Source organism: Schistocerca nitens, chromosome 11, assembly GCF_023898315.1.
Source record: "Schistocerca nitens isolate TAMUIC-IGC-003100 chromosome 11, iqSchNite1.1, whole genome shotgun sequence".
Classification (NCBI taxonomy): domain Eukaryota; kingdom Metazoa; phylum Arthropoda; class Insecta; order Orthoptera; family Acrididae; genus Schistocerca; species Schistocerca nitens.
In genome coordinates, this window is record NC_064624.1 from 51,649,728 (window position 1) to 51,672,977 (window position 23,250).

Here is a 23,250-nt window from a genome sequence, read left to right on the forward strand (position 1 = left end):
TTAGGGAGCTATAAAGTTTCATTTAGTTGTACATTTGTTCGCTTGAGGCGCTCTTGACTAGGCGTCAGCGTCAGTTGATGCTAAGATGGCGACCGCTCAACAGAAAGCTTTTTGTGTTATTGAGTACGGCAGAAGTGAATCGACGACAGTTGTTCAGCGTGCATTTCGAACGAAGTATGGTGTTAAACCTCCTGATAGGTGGTGTATTAAACATTGGTATAAACAGTTTACAGAGAATGGGTGTTTGTGCAAAGGGAAAAGTTCTGGACGGCCGAGAACGAGTGATGAAAATGTAGCACGCATCCAGCAAGCATTTGTTCGCAGCCCAGGAAAATCGACTCGCAGAGCTAGCAGAGAGCTGCAAATTCCAGAATCAACTGTATGGAGAGTCCTACGAAAAAGGTTAGTTATGAAACCTTATCGTCTGAACGTCAACTACCCGAGGCGATGGATCGGCCGCCAGGCAGCCTGTGACAGAGCACTTCATCACCGGCCTCCAAGAAGCCCTGATCTTACCCCCTGAGATTTTTTCTTATGGGGGTATGTTAAGGATATGGTGTTTCGGCCACCTCTCCCAGCCACCATTGATGATTTGAAACGAGAAATAACAGCAGCTATCCAAACTGTTACGCCTGATATGCTACATAGAGTGTGGAACGAGTTGGAGTATCGGGTTGATATTGCTCGTGTGTCTGGAGGAGGCCATATTGAACATCTCTGAAATTGTTTTTGAGTGAAAAAAAACCTTTTTAAATACTCTTTGTAATGATGTATAACAGAAGGTTATATTATGTTTCTTTCATTAAATACACATTTTTAAAGTTGTGGTATTCTTTTTGAATCATCCTGTATTGAATGGAATGATCGATTGACATAGAGTTGTAACGAGATTTGATTTAATGGCAGACTGATGACGCATTCTAGAGAGAGGGATATGTTGCTGCAGGCCATGTATCGCGCATTTAACAATTTTCTCCGTTGTTCCCTCGGAGTGTATCAGTTCTGTGGTATAACCTGCGTTCGACTCTTATGAAACCGCGCTTTCCGTATGTGACTTACGGCACCATCTACCTGCGATCGTTAACAGTAAACCTCTCGATACCACACTCATCGCAGTACTTCCAGTAGATGTGTGATTACACAGGTCCATCGACGAAAAACCTGTTTCGGTATCCTCCTTTAGACGAACGAAGATTTATGGGACGTACTCCATTCGCCTGCAGCATCTTGTGGATAAATCGAGTCTTCAGTTTCATAAAGGTGCGAAGCGCCTGTTGCTATACTTTTCAGTTCGTCCTATCCAAAAAGTATGCATGTGGATCACCTGGGAGATTGCAAGTCTTACAAGGGAACCTCCCCATCGCGCCCTCCTCAGATTTAGTTATAAGTTGGCACAGTGGATAGGCCTTGAAAAACTGAGCACAGATCAATCGAGAACACAGGGAGAAGTTGTGTGGAACTATGAAAAAAATAAGCAAAATATACAAACTGAGTAGACCATGTGCAAGATAGGCAACATCAAGGATAGTCTGAGCTCAGGAGCGCCGTGGTCCTGTGGTTAGCGTGAGCAGCTGCGGAACGAGAGGTCCTTCGTTTAAGTCTTCACTCGAGTGAAAAGTTTACTTTTATCATTTTCGCAAAGTTACGATCTGTCCGTTCGTTCATTGACGTCTCTGTTCACTGTAATAAGTTTAGTGTCTGTGTTTTGCAACCGCACCGCAAAACCGTGCGATTTGTAGACGAAAAGACGTGCCTCTCCAATGAAGTCGCGAGCTATATGTCCTGGATTCATATTGCCCACGCAATGCATCTCACGTATTTAATGCACTCTCGTCCAAAGTAGCGAACAGTCAACTGCCAGCCAGGGAGGCTCGTTAGCAGGAATACTCTCTCTTCCGTGCGCTGTAGTCGACTGGCGTCGTGTGTTTCGATGTTTGTTCAGGTGTAGCGTCCCCATACCACGGCGCAGTTACTTCACATCGGACGGACGGACGGACAGATAATAATTGTCTGAAAATAAAAAATTAAACTTTTCACTCGAGGGAAGACTTGAACCAAGGACCTCTCATTCCGCAGCTGTTCACGCTAACCACGGTACCACGGCGCTCCTGGCTTCACGTTGTCCGTGATGTTGCGTATCTTGCACATGGACTACTCAGTTTGTATATTTTGCTTATTATTTTCATAGTTCCACACAACTTCTTCTTGTTTTCTCGATTGATTTGTGTTCAGTTTTTCAAGCCCTATCCACTGTGCCAACTTATAACTAAGCCTGAGGGGGGTGCGATTGGGAGGTTCACTTATTAGAATTTTTAGTACGTAGTGAATAAGATTTCCAAACGTTATAGAAAATCAAATAACACATGCGTATGTCGGCAATATGACCACATAAATATGGAAAACTGTGGAAAAAATATCACAAAATCGAAAAAAATTACGTGAAAATCTAGTAAAATTGATGTGAAATATGTAAAAAATGAGGGAAATACGACGAAATATGTGGAATTGAGAAAACGTGGTAAAATTACGGGAATTGACTGAGGATATATAAAATTAGAGAAACATAGCATGAAATGGGTACTGGCCGAGCGGTTCTAGGCGCTACAGTCTGGAACCGCGTGACCGCTACGGTAGCAGGTTCGAATCCTGTTTTGGGCATGGATGTGTGTGATGTCCTTAGATTAGTTAGGTTTAAGTAGTTCTAAGTTGTAGGGGACTGATGACCACAGAAGTTAAGTCCCATAATACTCAGAGCCATCTGAACCATTTGGGGGTGGGGCTCTCTGGTAAACATGAGTGTCCACTTACTGCGGCTACGAGGGCGGCGGCAATTTTCATCGACCTCTGAGCGTTGACTGTAATACAGGCAACAAAGAAAATATATTACAAGGAAAAGATAGTCATATCAGATAACAAATTAAAGACAATATGAGATATTGTGAAGGAGGAGACTGGTAGAACCAGATATGAAGAGGGCCAAATAACATTAAGAGTAAATGATACACTGGTTACAGATGTGTATAGTGTTGCAGAACCTTTTAACAAACATTTTATAACTGTTGCTGAGAAGATGGGGTTGCCAGGTTCTGTAGATGCTGCCATCGCATACGTCAGATCAAACATTTCAAGTAACTTCCATAATATGAATTTGACCCTCACTACCACAGCAGAAGTAATTCCATCATAAAATCTTTAAAATCAAAAACATCTAGTAGGTATGATGAAATATCAACAACGTTAATTAAAGAATGTGATTCTGAGTTATGTTACATGTTAAGCTATCAATGGAATATTTCCTGAATGGTTAAAATATGCTGAATTTAAGCCACTGTTTAAGAAAGGATATAAAGAAATAGCATCAAATTTCCAGCCAGTTTCATTTTTGCCAGCATTCTCAAAAATTTTAGAAAAGGCTTTATAACCATCTTATCACATACTGTCAAAGCTGCAGTTCGGATTTCTAAAGCGTTCTGATATTCAGAAGGCTATCTACAGCTACAGTGTAAATGTATTTAATTCATTAGACAAAAAATTGCAGGCAACTGGTATATTTTGTGATCTGTCAAAGGCATTTCACTGTGTAAATCACAATATCCTTTTTAGTAAATTAGAATATTATGGTGCAACAAGGAATGCTGCAAAATGGTTCAAATCTTATATCTCTGGCACAAAACAGAGTGTTATTAGGAAAGAGACATGTATTGAGCTATCAGGCATCATACAACTGGGAACTAATTACACATGGGGTCCCACAAGGTTCCATCTCAGGGCCTTTACTTTTTCTTGTGTATATCAATGACTTTTCATCGGTAACATTACCAGATGCCAAGTTTGTTTTATTTGCCGATGATACAAACATTGTAATAAATAGCAAATCAAGTGTAGTCTTTGAAAGATCGCCTAATAAAATATTTGTGGACATTAATCTCTGGTTCCTAGCCAATTCTTTGTCACTAAACTTTAAAAAACACATTACATGCAGCTCAGGACTTTTGAGGAGTGTCCCACGAGTATATGCCTAACATATGATGAGAAGGAGATAGAAGAAGTGGACAGTGTTAAATTCTTGGGTTTACAGCTTGATAATAAATTCAACTGGTAGGAGCACACCACAGAACTGCTGAAACGTCTAAGCAAATCTCTATTTGGATGCGAATTCTGTCAGACATAGAGGATATAAAAATTAAAAATCTGTCATACTATGCTGACTTTCACTCCATAATGCCATATGGGATGATTTTTTGGGGTAATTCAAGTCAAGCTAAAGTTTTCCGGGCACAAAAAGTGCAATAAGAATTTGTGTGGTGTGAACTCAAGAACATCCCTCAGAAGCCTCTTTAGGGAACTAAGGATATTTATGCTTCCCAATATATTTATTCTTTAATGAAATTTGTCATTAAAAATATATCACTTTTTCAAACCAACAGCTCAATTCATGGAATCAATACTAGAAGTAAGAATAATCTTCACAAGGATTTAAAGTCACTTACTCTTGTCCAAAAAGGTGTGCATCATTCAGGAACACACATTTTCAATAACTTGCCAGCAGCCACAAAAAGCTTAACAACCAATGAAATTCAGTTTAAGAGAAGCCTAAAGGATTTATTGGTGGTCAACTCCTTCTACTCCATTGATAAATTTCTCAGTATATATATATATATATATATATATATATATATATATATATATATATATATATAGCTGTAAATATTTGTCATGTATTATTGTTTTTCTAACAAGTTCCACATCCTGGAGGACCTCCACTTCCGATCAACGAGAATGAAAGTAAATTTTGTTATATACTAGCCAGTAATGCCAACCGAGCCCGCTGCCAAACAGGTTGGCAGCACCAAAGTCCGGACGCCGTCCGCATAAGCAGCGCCAGCGATACAGGAAATCGCCGCAAGTCTGCGCGCGCCACCGCTGGCTTCTGGCTTCTTAAGCGCTGGAGTCGCGAGCGCTAGCACAGTTCTGTATTCGCCGCTCAGTTGTATACTCGCCACCAAATTGTGTACCTGCAAGTCAGTTGTGTGTTCATCGCAGCAGAGTTGTTGTTTGTCGTCAGCCGACGCTGACCTAGCCGCTCCGACTCGAACTAGACAGATTTCTGTAGACCATGTTCACCACTGTGTTCTGTATCGTCGTTAATAAAGATAAGTACCGACTTTCATTTAATCCGAGTGTTTGGGTTTTCATCTTTCTGTTCACTGTTCCAGCGGACCGATCGGCCCGCTATTAAAAGTGTGGCGGTGACTTCGTAGGCCGTTTCTACAGCGAAGTGTTGTCGCTACGAAGGCCGTCACAAAAAATTTAATTTAATCTAATTGGGACAAGCGCGCATGGGATGTGCGAGTGTTCCAGCGATCTCCGACAACTTGCCATGACAACTACTGCTACGGACTAGGTGGTGGTTCAGGTGTGTCGTACTCAGTGCTTCTCAAAGCATCATAGTTGTGCCTTGCAGTGCTTTTTTCTGTTGTCTCTATCCCATCATGCAGCAGGCCCTTCCTCCTCCTTCTGGATGTAGTGGAGAGAACAGCCTCAGGAGTTATATGGTGCTTTAAAAACTAAAATGCAACATCAAATTCCCCATTGATCAAGTTATTGTTTCTGATAGTGGTATTGCGTCTGCAGATTGTTTAAGGACATAGCATGTAACTGAGCTGAAATTTGAAATTTTCAGGTATCTCCTACATTAATGGACTTCCTACCATATGACGTAAATGTGGCAGTAATCAGCGATAGGGTCGAGGGAAAACAAATCCAGTGGGGTTTGGAAACCGGATGCAGGATCGTATCCCGCCAAATATTCCAGTCCTACTACCCACCAATAGGAAATAAGGAAAAACTGCCTCACACAAAAGGTATCGATATAATTAATTAGTCAATGAATCTGACAGAGTGGGGGAATATTTCCAAGATATCCACAGCTGGAGGTTTACCAGATCTGTTTATGGTTCGGTCCGACTGCGACCACCAGGGCGTGCAGGTTTGGTATTATCAGGGCGTGGCCACTTGAGAGAGAGGGAGAGAGAACTGTGTTACGACAGGAATTTCAGCCTACGCAAGTGGCGACACGTGAGAGAGTTTTTCAGATATATTTAAGCGGTCTGTGACATCGTAATTACGTGTTACCTTACACGATCGGGATAAAAAGACACCGCAGCAATTGTTTAAATATTCCACACACTGCAATCAATTTCCAGCCAAATCCCTTAAAGAAACTATGTTCCATAGACCACCTTGTGTCCCATAAAGTGTTTAAATACATATTATTCCATACACTGCAGTCAGTTTACCATAAAAAAGTGGATAAACTATATTCCAAACACTGTTTTGTAACCGATAAATTGTTTAAGTAAACGATATTCCACCCATTATATAAATTGTTTAAACAATATTCGATGCACTGCAATCGATTTCCCGTCAAATTCTTTATTTAAATGTTGTTGTTGTTGTTGTTGCTGTTGTTGTTGTCTTCAGTCCTGAGACTGGTTTGATGCAGCTCTCCATGCTACTCTATCCTGTGCAAGCTTCTTCATCTCCCAGTACCTACTGCAACCTACATCCTTCTGAATCTGCTTAGTGTATACATCTCTTGGTCTCCCTACACGATTTTTACCCTCCACGCTGCCCTCCAATGCTAAATTCGTGATCCCTTGATGCCTCAGAACATGTCCTACCAACCGGTCCCTTCTTCTTGTCAAGTTGTGCCACAAACTCCTCTTCTCCCCAATTCTATTCAGAACCTCCTCATTAGTTATGTGATCTACCCATCTAATCTTCAGCATTGAATAAACCATTTTCCATACACCACCTCGTACCTCTTTAAATTGCTTAAATAAACATTATTCCACACATTGCCTTGTCTACCAGAAATCGTTTAAACAATATTCCATACACTCCACTCGATTTCCCACCAAATTGTTTAAATAAACTGTATTCGATACACAGTCTTGTATCCCATAAATTGTTCAAATAAACAATATTTCACGCATTGTCCAAATTCCATACACTGCAGTCGATTTCCCACCAAATGGCCAATCATCTGAGTCTTTTTCCCGCCAATTTCCAGAACAGTGAGTGGAGGGGGAGGGGTGTGGGAAGGAATTCTGCTAAATTGGAAGAAACATGACACGTGACTGGCGAAGCACAGTGACCATAGAATGTACACTACGGTATTGCTGGCCAAAACGAGTTTACTAATGTCAAACACTAGTCTTTTATTTGTGGAATAAATTTCTGTGGATGTACTTTTGGACCACAGGATTATATAGAGGCGAATTACAGACTGTTTGAAAAATAGAAATGAAACTCCGTGACACACCCGGCTCACATTTCCACTCTATAAACTACGTCTCCGATTTTGTAATGAAACCGACAAACATGGGGAATCATTGCGGATTCTGGAATTTGGCGTTCGCAATACTCACCTCAAAGACTTTTCAAGGAGCAAATTTAAAACCGTTGCGTCTCAAACACGAACTTAGGCACTGCTTCATAAAACTTTTACGGCGTAACGCTCCGACAGTGAATGGATAAATTTTGAGAACAGACTGTTGCAGTATTTGTTCTAAAAGTGTCGCCTGTTCTATGTTTTTCGTCACACGACACAGTGAATTCGTCTTGACTTCAGGACTGCAACGACACCACTTGATAGACACCGTCAGTAATGAATAACTGAACATGGAACTTCCTACCGCATGGAAAGTGTGCACTGGATGGGGATTCGAAACTGGGACTGCGGCTTTCGCGGACAACCGCTCTTTCAACCGAGGCGTTCAAGCACGTCCCACGTCTTGTTCTCACAGCTTTACTTCCAGCTGTGCTTCATCACCTACCTTCCATACTTGATTCCAGTGACTGGCGTTCACATTCAGAGACACTTCGAAAGTTCATTCATAAACCGCCAAGCTGCAAACGCATACTGAAGGCAACTCGCATTACGCATGCCTTAAAATTACAGGTGTCTGTCGGCTTTGATGGACAGAGAGACACTGAAAACTTGCTTTGTTTTGTAACGTCAACCTTGACGATGAAAATAGGAAATAATTTATAACAAAAGACTAACAGACAGTGTCCAAGTTGTGCGGAGTTTTCTCTCGACTTAAAAGGGATTTATCTAAAGACGTCAGTGATCCGACAAAAAGACGAACGATAAGCTGATAAGCTAGATGCCCTTGTCGGAATTCCACACTTGTCAAATCAGTCCATAAATTTTCCGTGCGGCATGCTTTGGGAGGAGGAGAGGATCAGTTTCAGAGGAGTGAGGGGTCACGCTGGGAAGAGGAGGTTCCCTGCTTGGAAGAACTACTCGGCGGAAGTGGTGAGTGTCCCACAGGAGGGCCAGTCCCCACTGTGGCTGTGTGTGGAGAGCGCGGGCGAGAGAGTGGTGGAGGGAATGTGGAGGAGAACATCGTACAGCTAAATCCTAAAAGAGAACATAAACCAAGTCCGCTACAAAAAGAAATACCTCCATGAGATTTTGTTCTAAAAGGTCTGCAACTTTGCTTCCGCCGTTTTTCTCCAACTATTGAGGCTTTAATGAAGCAAAATTGGGCCGGCCGCTCTGGTCGAGCGGTTCTAGGCGCTTCAGTCCGGAACCGCGCTCCTGCTACGGTCACAGGTTCGAATCCTGGCTCAGGCATGGATGTGTGGGATATCCTTAGGTTATTTAGATTTAAGTACTTTTAAGCCTGGGGGACTGATGACCTCAGATGTTAAGTCCTATAGTGCTCATAGCCATCTGTACCACTTCAATCAAATTGGTTACACATGTATCATTCAAAGTATTTTCCATCGCTGGCCACTACTTTCCCCCATCTATCGGGCACTTTACGAATCCCGCGTCGAAAAAATTGTTCATCTTTTGAAGCGATCCACGAATCGATCCAATGCGTGACTTCTTCATGAGATGGGAAGTGTTGGTCAGCCAGGCCATGCGCCATTGATCAGGTGAGCAGTCAGAGGCAGCAATGTCTGGAGAATACGGCGGGTCGGGTAGGACTTCCCGTTTTAACGTTTCCAAGTGCGTTTTGACCTCTTGCAACGTGGGGTCGTACTGAAAAATCACTTTATCGTGCCTCTCGCTGTATTGCGGCCGTTTGTCTTTTAATGCTCTGCTCAAACGCATTAATTGCGTTCGATAACTAGCACCTGTGATTGTTTCACTTGGTTTTAACACCTCATAGTACACGACGCCGAGCTGGTCCCACCAAATGCAGAGCATGATCTTGGAGCCGTGAATATTCGGTTTGAGCCATGATTTTTTGCTTTTAGGGTTATCGTAATGAACCCATTATTCGTCCCCAGTCACAATGCGATGCAGAAATCCCTTCCGTTTTTGCCTCTGAAGCAACTGTTCACAAACACACAAACGCCGTTCAACGTTTCTTGGTTTCAGATAACACGGGACCCAAGTTCCTTTTTTCTCAATCATGCCCATAGCCTTGAGACGTTTTTGAATGGCTTGCTGAGTCTCTCCCACTAATCGCGCCAATTCTTCTCGAGTTTAAAGTGAGACTTCACTCGGCAATGTCTCCAATTCTGCATCTTCGAATACGTTCTCTTACACAGCTGTGCCGGTCTACGACGTTAAAAGCACCGTTCTTGAAGCGTTGAAAGCACTCACGACACGTTCTTTCACTAACAGCGTCCTTACCATACGTACCTGAGAACATTCGATGAGAGTTTATTTTGAAACAAACCAGTAACACATCCCGCAAATGACGAGAATTGGGCTCGTAAACTGACATTTTCAGTCAAGAACAACTTTATGATGCAGACACAAATCGACTAATGTTTGGACGAGGTTATGTTGACTGAGGTCCGAGCTAACTACCTGATGTCTGTGATCTGTTTCTTTCGACCGCTACTTACCGTTGGCCGGCCGAAGTGGCCGTGCGGTTAAAGGCGCTGCAGTCTGGAACCGCAAGACCGCTACGGTCGCAGGTTCGAATCCTGCCTCGGGCATGGATGTTTGTGATGTCCTTAGGTTAGTTAGGTTTAACTAGTTCTAAGTTCTAGGGGACTAATGACCTCAGCAGTTGAGTCCCATAGTGCTCAGAGCCATTTGAACTTACCGTTGTCGCCACCTATCGGCAAACGGCGGATGCAAAGTCGTACACCTTTTAGTTCACGAAACTCGATTCGGGTGATACGCCATTCTCTTATGTCGCGCCGGCCGCTGTGGCCGAGCGGTTCTAGGCGCTTCAATCCGGAACTGCGCTGCTGCTACGGTCGCAGGTTCGAATCCTGCCTCGTGATGGCTGGGTGTTGTGTGCTGTCCATAGGTTAGTTAGGTTTAAGTAGTTCTAAGTTCTAGGGGACTGATGACCTCACATGTTAAGTCCCATAGTGCTCAGAGACGTTTGAACCTTACGTCGCACGCTATATTTGTAAAGTATATGATGGTCTTCTCACATCACTAACAGGGTCTCGACACTGAACATCAGTGTGTAGACTTCATTACGACACGATCTTACAGCGTACCCTCTCAGACATGTAGACACTTTCGGAAAATTTTTGACTGATGCAACACATATGGCAATATTTCAGTGGAAACTGAAGACCTACAACTTGCTCAAAAAGAACGTTCAGTAGTATGTGGAATGCAAATAGAATAGCTAATTCACAGGATAAAATTAAAGCCATATGGTCAGTTGTGAAGGAAGTGTCTGCTCAGCAGAACAAGGTCGATGATATAAAGTCAATTCGCAGTAATATTATTTCTGTTACTGATAAATCAGATATATGTACAGCATTTTCTGAGCATTTCTGGTGAATTAAATAAAAAATTAGTTTCTACAGGAAATCATATAAATTTCTTAGCAAATGCCTTTCCGAAATTGACGTCTGAAATACTCCTCTGTGATACAGACAAGAGGGAGATTGAGTCAATAATCAAATCACTGAAGACTAAGGACTCTCATGGTTATGAGGGAGTGTCTAGCAGAATATTAAAGTACTTTGGTGCACATGTTAGCCATGTATTTAGCCATATTTGTAATTTTTCCTTTAGGAACGGTCAGTTTCCTGAGCGATTAAAGTACTCAGTAGTAAAGCCGCTTTATAAAAAGGGAGAAAGGGATAATGTAGATAATTTTAGACCTATTTCTTTGCCATCAGTGTTTGCAAAAGTTATCGAAAAGGCTGTGTATGTAAGGTTAATTGATCAATTTATTTCACACGATTTGCTATCAAATGTACAGTTCGGCTTTAAAGTCGTTTGACAACTGACAATGCTATATTCTCTTTTCTCTGTGAGGTACTGGATGGGCTAAACAAAAAGTTTCCAACGCTCGGTGTATTTTTTTTTTTTTTTTTTTGATTTAACAAAAACATTTGACTGTGTTAATCTCACAATATTGCTCCAGAAGTGGGACCATTATGGAATACGGGGAGTAGCTCACAACTGTTTCACCTCTTACTTTAGCAACAGGCAGCAAAAGGTCATTATTCACAATGTTGATAACGGCTGTTATGTGGGATCTGAGTGGGGTACTGTCAAGTGGGGGTGCCCCAGGGATCAGTGTTGGGGCCACTCCTGTTCCTTATTTATATAAATGATATGCCCTCTAGTATTATGGGTAACTCTAAAGTATTTGTGTTTGCTGATGACACTAGCTTGCTAGTAAAGGATGTTGTGTGCAACATTGACTCGGTTTCAAGTAGTGCAGCACATGACCTCAGTTCATGGCTTGTAGAAAATAATCTAACGTTAAATGATAGTAAGACTCAGTTTTTACTGTTTCTAACACACAATTCAACAAAACCTGACGTTTTAATCTCACAGAACGGGCATATAATTAGTGAAACAGAACAGTTTGAATTTCTAGGTGTTCACATAGATAGTAAGCTGTCGTGGAAAGCCCACGTTCAGGATCTTGTTCAAAGACTTAATACTGCCATTTTCACTATTCGAACGGTATCAAAAGTGAGTGATACTTCGACACATAAATTAATCTACTTTGTTTATTTTCATTCACTTATTTCGTATGGTATTATGTTATGGGGTAACTCTTCCCATTGTAGAAGGATATTTTTGGCTCAGAAACGGGCGGTTAGGGCAATAAGTGGTGTGAGTTCACGAACCTCTTGTCGACCTCTGTTCACGCGTCTGGGTATTTTGACATTGGCCTCTCAATATGTATATTCCTTATTGTCGTTTCTTGTTACCAATATTAGTTTATTTCCAAGAATAAGCAGCTTTCACTCGGTTAATACTCGGCAGAAATCTAACCTCCATTTGGATCGGACTTCCTTAAGTGTTGTGCAAAAAGGTGTGCAGTATACTGCTGCATCCTTTTTCAATAAGCTGCCACTCGAATTCAAAAATCTTAGCAGTAATCCACGCGCTTTCAAATCTAAACTGAAGAGTTTCCTCGCGGATTACTCCTTCTATTCCGTCGAGGAGTTCCTTGAAAAATTAAGCTGATTCTTATTGTATTGCTGATAGCGTTTACTTAAACTTATGGACTGACTTTTTTTCAGGTTCATGAACATTTACTTTCATCTGTTATTACTTTTATGTTGTAAGTTCATGAACTGACACGTTCCATGACCTTGGAGATTTGCTCCTCAATTTGGTCCTACGGAACTTGACGTGTAAATAAGAAATAAGACGCCACTGTTCTGAGGGTACGTAAACGTTTTAGCAGAGAGCATCGATGCGTTGTCGGAGGGTGTCCTCGTCTATAGGAGACACTGGACTCGGGAAGACTGCGAAGGACTCTTCCAACAACACAGGCACTGGAGTATCGTATTTACACGCTGATACCAGCAGGGACTTTCAGTTAAAATGTCCTCTGCTGTACGCGAAGTGTATGATGTGTGTACAACTGTAGGTTACGACTCGGGAACGACGACATATGGAAGTTTGGGTATCTCGTCGTGAGTCGTGCACAAATAGCCAAAGCGGTTAAGGCGACCGCTCTAGTAAAGTAGGAAACGTGAGTTCGCGTCTCCGTCTGCCACAAATTTTAGTTGCTATCATTCGTGAAGAGTTTGACAGAGCACTGAAAGATCTGAGTCGAAACAAGACCCCAGGAGTAGACAACATTCCATTAGAACCACTGACGGCCTTGGGAGAGCCACTCCTGACAAAACTCTGCCATCTGGTGAGCAAGAAGTATGAGACAGGTGAAATACCCTCAGACTTCAAGAAGAATATAATAATTCCAATCCAAAGAAAGAGGGTGTTGACAGATGTGAAAACTACAGAATTATCAGTTTAATAAGTCACAGCTGCAAAATACTAACACGAATTCTTTACAGACGAATGGAAAAACTGGTAGAAACCGACCTCGGGGAAGATCAGTTTGGATTCCGTAGAAATATTGGAACACCTTACGACTTGGAACACCTTACGACTTATCTTAGAAGAAAGATTAAGAAAAGGCAAACTTACGTTTCTAGCTTTTGTAGACTTAGAGAAAGCTTTTGACAATGTTGACTGGAATACTCTCTTTCAAATTCTGAAGGTGGCAGGGGTAAAATACAGGGAGCGAGAGGCTATTTACAATTTGTACAGAAACCAGATGACAGTTATAAGAGTCGAGGGGCATGAAAGGGAAACAGTGGTTGGGAAGGAACTGAGGCAGGGTTGTAGCCTCTCCCCGACGCTATTCAATCTGTATATTGAGCAAGCAGTAAAGGAAACAAAAGAAAAGTTCGGAGTAGGTATTAAAATCCAAGGAGAAGAAATAAAAACTTTGAGGTTCGCCGATGGCATTGTAATTTTTGTCAGCAAAGGACTTGGAAGACCAGTTGAACGGAATGGACTGTGTCTTGAAAGGAGGATTTAAGATGAACATCAACAAAAGCAAAACGAGGATAATGGAATGTAGTCGAATTAAGTCGGGTAATGCTCAGGGAATTAGATGAGTTTTGCGATTTGGCGGGCAAAATAACTGATGATGGTCGAAGTAGAGAAGATATAAAGTGTAAACTGGCAATGGCAAGGAAAGCGTTTCTGAAGAAGAGAAATTTGTTAACATCGAGTGTTTCGTCACGAAGTCGTTTCTGAAAGTGTTTGTATGGAGTGTAGCCATGTATGGAAGTGAAACATGGACGATAAATAGTTTGGACAAGAAGAGAATAGAAGCTTTCGAAATGTGGTGCTACAGAAGAATGCTGAAAATTAGATGGATAGATCACGTAACTAATGAGGAGGTATTGAGTAGGATTGGGGAGAAGAGAAGCTTGTGGCACAACTTGACAAAAAGAAGGGACCAGTTAGTAGGACATTTTCTGAGGCATCAAGGGATCACAAATTTAGCATTGGAGGGCAGCGTGGAGGGCAAAAATCGTAGAGGGAAACCAAGAGATGAATACACTAAGCAGATTCAGATGGATGTAGGTTGCAGTAAGTACTGGGAGATGAAGAAGCTTGCACAGGATAGGGTAGCATGGAGAGCTGCATCAAACCAGTCTCAGGACTGAAGACCACAACAACAAAAACATCATTCCCTTATACAGCTTATGATTGCTCCTATTCCCAACTGCCAATAAATTTCACAAATTTCAATCACTTTAGGAAAACAATTTCATATTTGGCATTCCTGGATATCTGTGTGAGAGGTAGACGGTTTTATAAGCCTAATGACACAGCGCACTCGTTAGCTAAGGCTGTGACAGCTGATAATAAACACTCGAGATGTGGCTTATCTAATCCTGCCACCTCTGGACTGTCACGCGTGCAGCCATTGCAAGACACGGTTACGCCACGTGGCCCATCAGCCGTCAGCTAGAGATATACCTCGGCAGAAGGAGTGGCCACACTCTGTCCTGGAAGCCTCCTGTGCTGGTCTCACCGCCTGACGTCACTTCTCCACACACTTGAGGGTGAGTAGAGGCTTTACAGCACCCACCTGTCCTGTGTTTCTTTCTGCTCTCGTAGTCGATTATTCGCCTTCAAACGTCAATCTCGATTAAGTGTGTCTGCGGCAGCTGAGCAATTTGCAGCTGAACAGAGTGCAAGACCTTAATACAGGCAACTGTTCTCATCAGAGTCCGGCCTGCGAGAGGTTTGCTGTCGTTGCGTCCAAGTTTGTAGCGGTCTTCTAAGTCTGCTTCAGTTTCGACCCTTGTTACGTTTCAAAGTTGGCAAAAAAGGAAGTTTTTGCTTAAGCCGAAAGACGCCAGTCACGATACTTTATCGTAAGTCAGGCTGCATAGAGTCGGGATTTAATTTGTATACTCTTTCACTAAATGGTTCTCGTTCAGTGAGTAGCAAATTTATGTCATATTTCGTCATGCAGCAAGCTAAGCACAGTCCAGTTCGACGAAAACCTTCTCGCAGTTACGTAGATATCAAACACTAGGTTTGATACTGTATGCTCTGTTCTAGACACATTATTCAGACACATATGTATTACAGAAGAGCCCACACAACGCAACTGTGAAAAAATGTAACAGCGAAGTGGTGAGAAAGCTTGTACGTCAGTTTATGTCCTAATAAACATATAAGTGTTTCAGACGTCTACGTGTAATTGTAATTCTAAATGAAAACATCTACATCTACGTGATTACTCTGCTATTCACAATAAAGCGCCTGGAAGAGGGTGCAATGAACCACCTTCGAACTGTCTCTCTGCCGTTCCACTGTCGAACGGCGAGCGGGAAAAACGAACACTTAAATTTTTCTGTGCGAGACCTGATTTCTCTTGTTTTATCGTGATGATGATTTCTCCCTATGTAGGTGGGTGCCAACACAAAGTTTTCGCAATCGGAGGAGAAAACTGGTGGTTGAAATTTCATGAGAAGATCCCGTCGCAACGAAAAACGCCTTTGTATTAATGATTGCCACTACAATTCACGTATCATGTCTGTGGCCCTCTTTCGCGATAATACAAAACGAGCTACTCTTCTTTGTAGTTTTTCGATGCCATCCGCCAGTCCCACCTGATGCGGATCCCACACCGCACGGCAATACCCCAGTATAGGGCGGACATGCGTGGTGTAAGTAGTCTCTTTAGTATACCTGTTGCACCTTCTAAGTGTTTTGCCAATGAATCGCAGTCATTGGTTTGCTCTACCCACAACATTATCTGTGTTATCGTTCCAATATAGGTTATCTGTAACTGTAATCCCTAAGTATTTAGCTGAATTTACAGCCTTCAGATTTGTGTGACTTATCGCGTAATCGAAAGTTAGCGGATTTCTTTTAGTACTCTTATCAGTAAGTTCACACATTTCTTCATTCAGGGTCAGTTGCCGCTTTTCCCACCACACAGACATCCTATCTAAGTCATTTTGCAATTCGTTTTGAACAACTGATGACCTTACAAGACGGTAAATCACAGCATCATCTACAAACATTCTAAGACAGCTACTCACATTGCCTCCTATGTCGTTAAAATTGATCAGGAACAATAAAGGGCCTTTCTTGGGAACGCCGGATATTAATTCTGTTTTAATCGATAAATAAATGCCGTGTGACTAGGGCCTCCCGTCGGCGAGACCGGTCGCCGGGTGCAAGTCTTTCGATTTGACGCCACTCCGGCGACCTGCGCGTCGATGGGGATGAAATGATGATGATTAGGACAACACAACACCCAGACCCTGAGCGGAGAAAATCTCCGACCCAGCCGGTTTTAATCGATGACTTAGCCGGCTGGTGTGGCCGTGCGGTTCTAAGCGCGTCAGTTTGGAACCTCGTGACCGCTACGGTCGCAGGTTCGAATCCTGCCTCGGGCATGGATGTGTGTGATGTCCTTAGGTTAGTTAGGTTTAAGTAGTTCTAAGTTCTATGGGACTGATGACCTCAGTAGTTAAGTCCCATAGTGCTCAGAGCCATTTGAACCATTTAATCGATGACTTTCCGCTGTTACTACGCACTTTGACCTTTCTGACAGGAAATCACGAATCCAGTCGCACAACTGAGGCGATATTTCATAGGCACGCAGTTTAGTTAGAAGACGCTTGTGAGGAACGGTGTCGAAAGCCTTCTGGAAATCTAAAAATACGGAATCAATTTGACATCCCCTGTCAATGGCACTCATTACTTCGTGAGTATAAATAGCTAGTTGTGTTCCGCAAGAATGATATTTCCTGAATCCTTGATGACTATGTGTCAATAAATCGTTTTCTTCGAGGTACTTCATAATGTACGAAAACAGTAGACGTTAATGATACGGGCCTGTAATTCAGCGGATTACTATTACTTCCCTTTTAGGGTATTGGTGTGACTTCAACAATTTTCCAGTGTTTAGGTACGATCATAGAAGCGTAATCCAAAAGAGGGAGTGGAACATCTTTTACCTTCTCCGTACTGCAGCTTTGGCTCCATTAAGGAAATAGTATCTCATTGACATGGAAGTTATAAACCAGTAAAACAGCTGCTATTCACAGACTGTAAGTACATTCTCATGCGCGGAACGTCTATGTCACGGAATCATCTGAAATCTCTACAGTAATGTTTCGTGCAAACAAAGAGACGTTGCTACTTCCAGTCCAATCAAACATACGTTGAGACATCGCCTCAGTGTGTCCCTTTACCAATTTTTAGTGTCATGTAATTTAGCGATCTCATGAATAAGAGAGAAAAACGTTAGAAGATGGAATCACTACTTTCGAATCCTAATAAACGTCTATACGTAATTTTTGACACGTTTTTAGTTCTCCACGTAACCGGAGCACCCTAGTGCTGCCAATGAATGAAGTGACACAGATCCTATTTGGTTTAATAGGAATTTTGGGGTGCGAGGGAACCCTGCTTATGAGTTGTCTGGACTGTTGACACTACTTGTATCACGGACAATGGGGACTGGCGGTGACCACGACAAAAGATAGGATATCTGTTAGTTAAATGGAAGACGTATTCTCTTTGAATGGATCAAAGCTTCACCTATGCGTCTTTTGCTATTGTGTTGTTGGAATCTGTCAGATATACGAGAAGGAGTTGCAGTGTGACAACAGCTGATAGTTTGAGGCAATGTTTGCCAATAAGGCTCCCCAGATTGCGGTAGCCGTTGGCAAGTCCACTGTCTGAACCACCTCTTACAAGGCAACATACTAAAATAGCTGTCAAGGGGGCGGGCAAAACAGATTCCAGGCTCAAAATATCATTTTCGTAAATAACAGTGGAGGTCAGTGGGGTCAGTGGTGGAGTGAACTAGCACTATACTTCCTTCTGACCTAGTTAGTATATCTGTTTCGAAACACTTTGTGATTAACCGATAGTGTTCTCCGCAAATAAATTAAGTAAATGAAGTCTCCACACATACTGAGCAGATTTAGTGCAGAATTCGGGAAGAGAAACTCTTCAGCGCTGTGTTGTTAAAAATTTTGTAGCTATTCACCTATGACATCTGCTTTGCACAGGTAAAATACAGTTTTCGATCAAATTTATCCGGACACTCGGCTGAAAATGACTTACAAGTTCGTGGCGCCTTCCATCGGTAATTCTGGAATTCAGTATGGTGTTGGCCCACCCTTAGCCTTGATGACAGCTCCCACTCTTGCAGGCATACGTTCAGTCAGGTGCTGGAAGGTTTCTTGGGGAATGGCAGCCCATTCTTCATGCAGTACTAAACTGTGGAGAGCTATGGATGTCGGTTGGAGAGGCCTGGCACGAAGTCGACGTTCCAAAACATCCCAAAGGTGTTCTGTACGATTCAGGTCAGGACTCTGTGCAGGCCAGTCAATTACAAGGATGTTGTTGACGTGTAACCACTCCGCAACAGGCCGTGCATTATGAACAGGTGCTCGATCGTGTTGAAAGATGCAATCGCCATCCCCAAATTGCTCTTCAAAGCCGAGAGGTTCTAGGCGCTACAGTCTGGAACCGCGCGACTGCTACAGTCGCAGGTTCGAATCCTGCCTCGGGCATGGATGTGTGTGATGTCCTTAGGTTAGGTTTTAAGTAGTTCTAAGTTCTAGAGGACTGATGACCTCAGAAGTTAAGTCCCATAGTGCTCAGTCATTTGAACCATTTTTTTTGCTCTTCAACAGTGGGAAGCAAGAAGGTGCTTAAAATATCAAAGCAGACGTGTAGTGTGATAGTGTCACGCAAAACAGGGATGCAAGCCCCCTCAATAAAAAACGCGACCACATCATAACACCACCGCCTCCGAATTGCATTGTGGGCACTACACACGCTGGCAGATGACGTTAACTGGGCATTCGCCATACCCACACCCTGACATCGGATCGCCACAACGTGTATCGTGATTCGTCACTCCACACAACGCCTTTCCACTGTTCAATCGTCCAATATTTACTCTCCTTACACCAAGCGAGGCGTCGTTTGGCATTCACCAGCCTGATGTGTGGCTTATGAGCAGCCGCTCGACCATGAAATCCTAGCTTTCTCACCTCCCACCTACTTGCCATAGTACTTGCAGTGGACCCTGATGCAGTTTGGAATTCCTGTGTGATGGTCTGAATACATGCCTGCCTATTACACATTACGACCCTCTTCAACTGTAGGTGGTTTCTGTCAGTCAGCAGATGACGTCGGCCTGTAAGCTTTGGTGCTGTACGTGTCCCTTCACGTTTCTACTTCACTATCACATCGGAAACAGTGGACCTACGGATCTTTAGGAGTGTGGAAATCTCGCGTGCAGACGTACGACACGAGTGACACCCAATCACCAGACAACGTTCGAAGTCGATGAGTTCTGCGGAGCACCCCAGTCTGGTTTCTCAAGATGTCTAATGACTACTGAGGTCGCTAATACCGGGTACCTGGCAGTAGGTGGCAGAACAATGCATCTAACATAAAAATGTATGTTTTTTAGGGGTGTCCGGATATTTTTGATCACATAGTGTACCACGGTGTTGCAGTTGACTTGTTACGAACAGCTTTTACTAGTTTTCGCCGCAAACATGTCTGCACAAGCATCGTAAAGGTCTTGCGGGTGTTGCAGAAGGGAAAAGGGCTGCTCACTGGCGCTGTGTTTCAGGTTTATCTACAATGGCGGCAGTTAAAGGCGTTCAAGTGGCTGGCGCCGTGGACCTGGGTGCCCTTCTCGACGCGGGGGAAGGTGCCGTGGTCACCCTGGTGGCGGGCGAGACGCAGCTTGCGGGCCACCGCGCTGTCCTGGCCGCCAGGAGCCCCGTGTTCCAGGCCATGTTCCAGCACGACACGCTGGAAGCCAGCAGCGGAAGGGTCAGCATTACAGACGTGGAGGGTGAAGTGATGAGGCAGGTGCTGTCCTACATCTACACCCTGCAGACCCCCCAGCTGTCCGGCACAGCACGACACCTGTTGGCTGCAGCCGACAAGTACGGCCTGTCAGCCCTGAAGGATGTCTGTGAGCAGCAGGTGGTGGCTCAGCTGACCACTGAGAACGCAGCGGCCGCAGCTGTGCCCGGCAGTGAGGCACTCGTGTCCGAAGCTTACAGCGGCCGCCATCGCCTTCATAAAGGCCCACAACTTCCAGGTGTTGGCCACGCAGGGCTGGGCCGACGCCATGTGCAGCCACCCTCAAGAGCTGATCGAAGTGAGTCGGCTGCTCGCTGATCCACCAGCAGAAATCAGGTAAGCAACAGACAAGCCATTACTTTGAGCTTCCCATCTCTACATGATTTTGTTTTTGGTTGCCAAGCCTATAAAGTTTGCCAGTGAGTTTCCTTTGGCGTGTGTGTGTGCTGTAAAACACACCATCATTGATGGACATTTACTAACAGCTTACAGTGTTTATACTGAATTTTCATAAGAGCCTCTACGAATCTGCAAAACTGAATTCTGTTTATTAGCAGTTAAGTTATCTAAGAAAACAACATGGAAGATTGAAATTTTTCATAAACTGTTTGGGCTTTTAAGGGGACCCACACCCTGCCTATCTAACCCATGTTAATTTAGGCAAGTATCTGAGCCATTTCTGATAAAAACTATTTGGTGCAGAACATTACTATTTTTACTGTATGTTGCATGATGCTAATAGTCAACTGTACTAAAATCTACTTTATCCATTTTATAGTTTTTATGGAATACTTTTTTAAATTTATTAACAAAAAATAATAAGTTTTTTCTGCAGAAAATATTTTTTTCTGAACTTCATAATGGGGGAATATTAATGATTGTAGTACCAGAGGTGGATTTTTATGTTATGCAGAGTCTCTGAAAATTTAATTGACTTGTCTATGATAGTTTCTGATATAATGGGGCCTAATTTACTGAAAATTTTAGTTTTCAAGAAATTGACTTTAAAGAAAAAACTTTTGAAATTTGTTACTTACAGTTAATTAAAAGTGTCCTGCTTCATATGATGGGCCTTCTTTGGCCTCTAGCAGGTCTTCCAGCTTCTTTTTCACCTTCCTGGAAGTTTATCTTGCTTTCTTGGCCATATCAGATGCAGACCTGTCTGCATCAGCTATCCTCATTTTATCGCAATGTTGCAGCCCAGTGATCATATTTTCACCAGGATTAATTTCCAACTTTTTCAGTACCCAACACTTTCCAATATTACCACAATTGAATGTAATAACAGCATCATGAACTTCCAAGTTTCATTGTATGCATGCCTACAAATACAGTTTTATGAAGGCGGTTCCAAATTATGCTGCTGAAACATTCATTTGGGTTCTGTACCTGCCCATGCAGACATTTCCTTAGAAGGTCAGGATGAGCCAAGTCTCTGAAAATAGGTTTAATTGATGTAATAACAGCAGCAGCAAGACAATGCTGGTGAGAATAAGATTCTTCAGTTGCCCAAATGCTATAGTATTTGCACCACAAATTTTCTCCTGATGGACACAATCCATGACATATCATCAGTAGAGGACTTATGGAAGAATATGGCCCAAACATCTCTCTACATTGCCTCAAGATTTTCTTTATTTCTCCTCATTGTCTGCTCATAGTATACCTGCAAGTTTTCTATTTCAGTTTTAGTTGACCGACCCTGTCTGGTCAACAATTTCCATCTTCTAATTATTTTCCTCTCATATCAACAGTTAGTTTTCTCAGACTTGTTCCCAGAAGTTTTTGAACATGGTCTAATAATGGCATCTCCATGTGGCTTTGAGTTCACCACATTGTTGTGTGCCTTACTGTCACCATCGCCCAAATATTGGTGTACCATGCACCTCTTGTTTCTATGGAGCAATGAAATATTTTTTGTACTCCATGAACTTCCATACCACCACTTGTTCCTCTAAAATTAACCATACAGTTCACTGACTTTACAACATTTGCAATATTTAGATGTTATCTCCACATCTAAGACTTTACCAGTGTCTACATTTGTGGCAATCAGTACTCCATTCAGAGAAGTATGTCCTCTTTTCTTCCAACTTACATCAAGTGCAACTGCAATATCCAAACATCCATCATTTTCTTCCACTGCTTCCCTAGCAGCCACTTTCATGCTTTCCTCACTGATCTCAAATATAGCTTTCTCTAATATTGCTGTCAGTTTTCCAAATTTATTTGGTGGCTGGTGTTAAGTTCCTCACTGAACAAAATGTTCTCCCTGCAGCCATGCCCTTGCCAATGAATCGTAAGGCATAAACTAATCTAGTATTGATTTCATAAGGGCCACTTGAATCTGGTTTTGAAGAACTCAAAAATGAAATCACAGCTGAGCATTTAGTGCAAATTAAATCCAAAGCAATTGCTAGGCCTTTTCTCCCACTGTCACTCTCACAAATTTTCACACTCTTTGTCTCAGCACACTGTCTACATTGAACAAATTTAGAAATTACATCTGATAATATTCTGAAATTTATAATAATGTTACTGCACCCCTTGTCACTTACAGCAAATGCGTTGTAACTCTCTTGAAATAGTGAGAGGTTCTTTGATGATGCACGTGTTGAAGAATTATAATTAGAAACATCGTTGCCAGGCGACACAACCTCTTGTAAAGCAAGCTTTCTCAACGTGTTTCCTCTAAATTGTCGTTTCTTGAAAATGCCTTTAAGTTTCATCTTCAATAAATACAACAAAACACACGTAAACAGGCACTGCAAACGTAAGTATAACATCACACATGAACGAAACTAACCCTGTGTTTGAACGCGTGTTGTTTACAAACAGCAGAAACAAAAGAATACTGATCGTTGCATTCCAAGATTAGCCAACACACTCGGGCATAAAAAAAATCCCTAACATGCAATACGGGATACAAAGATTTAAAATGTATGCCGAAAAGTTGGTGACAGAAAAGTGGGCGTGGCACATAGACACACGTGGTTGGAAAATGCTCTTCAAAGCCTTGAAAAACATTTTCGTTTTTCAGCAAAATCATTTTCAGAGTATTTAAATGAAGCCTTAATACATTGAAATATGATGAAAACCGA

The 23,250-nt window shown here is 42.5% G+C and overlaps 1 protein-coding gene across 1 annotated transcript in view; it reads left to right on the plus strand.

Moving 5' to 3' along the window:
* Positions 1–14,711: 14,711 nt before the first annotated feature.
* Positions 14,712–23,250, plus strand: part of LOC126213392 (poly [ADP-ribose] polymerase tankyrase-1-like) — a 38,063-nt gene continuing 29,524 nt past the window's right edge. The window contains exons 1-2 of the mRNA XM_049941097.1: positions 14,712–14,844; positions 19,908–20,485. Coding sequence (XP_049797054.1) covers positions 20,418–20,485 — 68 coding nt within the window. The 5' untranslated portion in view covers positions 14,712–14,844; positions 19,908–20,417. The remainder of the gene's footprint in view (positions 14,845–19,907; positions 20,486–23,250) is intronic.